Raw genomic sequence first — 5,131 nt, 5'->3', positions numbered from 1 at the left:
CCATCAGAATGTTGGCATGGATTTGTGGCTTTCAAAGAGAGTCACATTTGACTTTGTGACTTTGCCGAAGAGTAAAACACCTCAAGTGTGTCCAGTAATCGCTCTCTCACTCCCCGGTGCTGGCCACATATTACCAGCGCAATGGACCTCATCCGTGTCATCTCGTTGGACAGACTCACTCACTGTAACCCACGGTGACCATGCCAGCGGCGACTGAGGGGCGTGTCTCCGAGTCTGCTATTTGTGCCTTCATAGTTTGACGGCCACCACACACGCGCCAGCCCTGCCCAGGCACAGAGGAGCCACCTAGAGGGAGAGAAGAGAGTAACAACCAGGATCACACTCACAGTTTGCCTGTACTGTTGTACAAGCAAAGCTAGAGATTAAGTTAGGGATTGTTGGACAATATATTCAAATTCAATATAGCGCAAGACAGCAAAATATATATTGTGGGGCAGAAAAAAGAATTGCAATATTAGGTACCGGTACATTTTATTCTTCTGTAGTAATCACAAATGAGACGCTCGGCCATCACAGTTTCACAACCTCTCCATCCAATATTTTTTTTTCTTGACTTTGTATTGACTGAATAAGGCTGTTAATATTCCAGCGAGCCAATGCCATAGCTGGAAAGATTTGTGGCTCAGAAATCTCGCTATTATAATAAGGCGAAGTGTGCGAGGTAGAAATGAGCACGCAATAATTCTAGTTGACATAATTCTGCGGCAATCATACATTGTTGTCATTGCCATTCAACATTTATTACATTGTATTGGGGTCACACACAACAAATGTGATGGAGCTGAAAAGAAGGCGACAGAAAAGTGTGCGCGTGCGCTTTCCCCCTCGCATATTTCTCTGTTTTATTGTTATCCTCGCAATACTTCTTTTGGGGCATATAATTTGCCTCTGTATTGGGAAATGAGTGGGTAGAGTACTGATATAGCAAATAAAAAGTTTACTCATAACTTTTTGCTATAACAATGTATGGTTGTCACAAAATCCCTAGGCACACCTGGAATTGCCCCACGGCACAGCTCTAGGGGGAAGCTGTGTATCTGCCATGCTTGTATGTTTCGTTAGCTGCTGCTTATCCACAATTTGACCGATGTTCCACCCGTCAGTCACTTGGTTTTACTCGTAAACCTAACACCCACGTTACGCATGTTGGAGGGCGCAAGGATGAACACATTTCAGGAGCGGTGTTGCAACTAGTATTGGTATTGTGAAATGTGTCAGGACCACTAGTTATAGTGGGCGGGGATATAATTGGGGGATCTTATAGTAGGCGGGGATATAATTGGGGGATCTTATAGTAGTGGGCTCGGTCTGTCTTTGTTGACTCTAATCTGCAGTTGTTGTCTGCAGTTGTTGTGCCAGTTGGTAGCAAAAATTGTAAAATAGCAATGTTTGTGGAGCAACGTTGCTATTTTACAATATCGACTCCGAAATTTGCCCCTTGGTTTTGTTTAAAGCCCCATTCAGCAACTTTTCCAAGTTTCGCTATTTGGGAAACTGCGCCCTCTGGGTGCAATACTATCGTATCGATATTGCCGTTCAAAGTCAACAAAACACAGCGCCAGAAAGCTCTATGTACATGTTGTGACATCAGGTACTCAGCACGTGATGAAATAATAATCCATAGTTGAATCCATAGTGAAATGTCATTTTCGTAGCAAATCCGCACCGACTTACTTCCTTGTTTTCCAGAACACAGCGCTTCCACTGTACAGCGCATGTGCGGTATGCCGCTCATGCTGTCTCAAGGTGCGTTCACACCGACCTATTAAAGTTTTTCGCTGGCGTCGAGTTTACATACAAAGTCAATGCAAACGAGCGATTGAGCGTATATTCGCCTGGGAGAAAAATCGCTGGGCGTCCGAGCGGCAGAGACAGAGCGATAGGGAGAAAATACGCTCGTCGCTCAAGATGAAATATCCCAACTCGAGCGAAATTACGCTGGCATCAGTCGCTCGCTGTTCAACGCTGATTGGCTGCCGTGTGAGAGTGAGTCAAGGATCACTCTGGCTTGGAACAAACCGCTGGTTTATTGTGTGGCAACAAACCGCATTGACAGGCTGACAGCTGACATGAAGTGAAGTATGTACTACCGGTATGGAGGTCGCATTAGGAGCACGCTGACAGGCTTTAGCTTGTAAACAATGACGGTGGCTCGTAGTGGACAAACATCATGCCATTGCGTAACGTTATATCCCCCACATGTCCGTCATTTCGTGTGCCTGTTGATGAGCGATTTAAACAGAGCGACAGAGCGATTCCAAAGGGTTGAATCAAGCGACAGAGCGAAAAATAAATATCTCGGTGTGAACACAGCTTAAGATTCGGGGGGATGAAGTTGCAACATTGTTGCGATTTTCATTTGGTTCGGTTCGCTTTCACACATGCAATTTGTCACAAACGCACCAAACCTTCTGAACAATGTCGAAACAGTCACTCGTCTATTGGACAGAATAGATAAGGGAAATCTCTCCTCTCCAGCAGACTTCTTGCCTGGCTGTGGCTGAGGGCTGACTGAACACTGACTGAACAACACAAGTGAATCCGCAAAACACAAACCATGGAGCAACACCTGCGATATTGGGATTTCTAGCTTTACTTTGGTGTTACTATCAAATCAATATTTTACAAGAATGTGCCCAATATGAGCAGCAGATGAGGCAGCAACATTTCATTCTGCAGATGAGACGAGTAGCCTACGTACCGAAGGAGAAGCGCGGCAAGCCAGCTGTTGAGAAACAATGTGTTGTTGTTATTATGGCGACGTACGTCACGCGGCGCGCAGGTACTGTACTGTACTGTACTTATTTTTTTTACCATGATGGCGAAGGCTAGGCGAATGCATGACCCGCCCCTCTCTGCCTCTGATTGGCTGATTGTACTCGGCTGCTCCCACCTTCTTTCCAAGCGAGCCAGAAGTATCTCAAACGAGCCTAAACATAGTTTCATTCAATGTCACGATGCAGCGGGGGGAAAAGTAGGCTAATTCCAAGCATGATTCCTATAGATATTAGTGTTGGCTGGACAGCTAACATTCATACATGACTGCAGTTAGTTGTTGCTGAGGCTATGGTCATCTAAGCATTTGTTCATAACGTGAGCAGCAGGTGCAAAACAATCATTAAATCAACAAGCATGAGATACTTCATTATATGGAACGTTACAATTGCAAACACCTATAACTGAGTTATTTAGGCCTACTTAGCCTATTGCACAGACGAGTATTTTTTTCTTGTCATTCCAAATTTAATCACATTGTTGCTCTGATTAATATTTCAATTCAAATACATGTCACTCTTGTGTTAGAATGAGTAAATGGGCATTGGCACTGTTTTTATATAACCCTTGATCAATTCTCATGAATCTTTTATCTTTTCTTTTTTATTTGTCTGTAGGCTACATACGTGCACTGCCAAGAGTAGCGGCAGCATTCTAAACCAGAGACCAGACTATATCAAAAACATAAACACACAGTGGCGTCTTTCATGCATGCTAGCAAGCGAAACTGCTGTCTGTCTGACCACAGAGACTGTAGAAAGAGACGCAGGATAGCCAAGTGAATGTGATTGGATGAACGTTTGACGCTAGGCCAATCACAGGCAGAGAGGGTGCCTCCAGCCTTCGCATCATCCGGAAAAAAATATTGCGTACTGTACACGTGTGCGTGTCGGAGTGTTTGTTTTGCTCCCTTCTACTGTCTTCTACTCATGATGCACTGCGTGAGTGCATCAGATGCACTGGCGCTCTTGTGTTTAGTCCGGTTTGCTTTCACACAACAAACGTACCGCGCCAGGGTTCACTTGGAAGTGAACCGAGACCCACGTTTTCAAGCGGACCAGAGTTCGCTTGTTTGTTCCGCAACAGAGTTCGTTTGCGCTTTCACACCACCGCAAACGAACCGCACTATGCGAGGAAACGAACTCTGGCGCGGTTAAAGCGGACCAAACAGCTTATATGTGAAAGCGACCTAAAAAGCTGTTATATTAAGGTGAAAAAGTTACTGATTGGGGCTATCTCTATATATATTTATACACAGTGTGTGTGTGTGTGTGTGTGTGTGTGTGTGTGTGTGTACCTGTGCCCACTCGTTGGTCTGAGGGTCATAAGCCTCTACAGTGTTGAGGTACACCTGTCCGTCATAACCGCCCACTGCATAGAGACGGTCGCCAAGGAGACACACGCCAACCGCATCTCTGCTGATGCTCATGGGGGCTACTGCTGTCCACACATCGGTCTGAGGGTCATACCTGCGCATGTACACACACACACACACACACACACACACACACACACACACACACACACACACACACACACACACACACACACACACACACACACACACACACACACACACACACACACACACACACACACACACTTCTGGGTTTTTTGCTCACTATCACTGCATAATTCCACTAGTGCTATTTCATAGTTTTGATGTCTTCGCTATTATTTAAAAATGTGGAAGAAGAGTAAAAATAGAGAAAAATGCACGCGTTCAAACTGTGGACCGGTAGTGTGTATGCAGTATATGCTCACCTCTCCACACAGTCACTTAGCCGTGAGGACAGGGATGAGGCCGGAGCATCGTGACCTCCAATGGCGTACAGGAAGCCATTCCACGTGGCCACGCCCACCCCGCCGCGGCGTTTAGCCATGGGGGCACAACCATTCCACCTGGGGAAGGAGGTCAGCGGCATGGAGAAAGAGAGGAAAACAAAAATCAGAGTCACGAATGAATAATCCTTCACTATTTCCCCCAACACAGAGGAAAAAAACCAGTATTGAGAAAGGCTTCAGGTCAAGATGTCCCAACATGTTCTTTCGAGCGGGTTTTTCTTTGGTTCCGACCCTTCCAGTGAAGACTATAATGAAGGGCTTTGAGAAGCACAAGTTGTTTGAATGCAGTCTAGTCTAATGCCCTCTGAGGTTTAGCCGTCTGCTTTGATCTGTGGGTAAAGAACATGAGGACAGACTGTGATCTGTAGGAGGAGGAGCGCCTCTGTAGAAAAACACTAAACGTAAAAGAGTGCTGTGTGTGACCTGTTGGTGTGGGGGTCGAAACACTCCACTGAGCGCAGACAGGACGAGCCGTCACGACCTCCCACTG

The 5,131-nt window shown here is 45.8% G+C and overlaps 1 protein-coding gene across 1 annotated transcript in view; it reads right to left on the bottom strand.

The window, feature by feature from the left end:
- Positions 1 to 209: 209 nt before the first annotated feature.
- The window catches only part of LOC310774679 (kelch-like protein 5), a 79,762-nt gene continuing 74,840 nt past the window's right edge, over positions 210 to 5,131 (bottom strand). Inside the window, exons 10-13 of the mRNA XM_083634792.1 lie at positions 5,065 to 5,131; positions 4,561 to 4,698; positions 4,094 to 4,265; positions 210 to 306 (exon numbers count right to left, since the gene is read on the bottom strand). The exon at positions 5,065 to 5,131 is cut by the window's right edge and continues 8 nt beyond it. Of these exons, the coding sequence (XP_083490918.1) occupies positions 250 to 306; positions 4,094 to 4,265; positions 4,561 to 4,698; positions 5,065 to 5,131 (434 nt within the window). The 3' untranslated portion in view covers positions 210 to 249. The remainder of the gene's footprint in view (positions 307 to 4,093; positions 4,266 to 4,560; positions 4,699 to 5,064) is intronic.

Source organism: Poromitra crassiceps (assembly GCF_964638095.1).
Source record: "Poromitra crassiceps genome assembly, chromosome: 4".
Taxonomy (NCBI): domain Eukaryota; kingdom Metazoa; phylum Chordata; class Actinopteri; order Beryciformes; family Melamphaidae; genus Poromitra; species Poromitra crassiceps.
The sequence above is the reverse complement of the archived record's forward strand: the minus strand, read 5'-3'. Positions and strand labels throughout refer to the sequence as shown.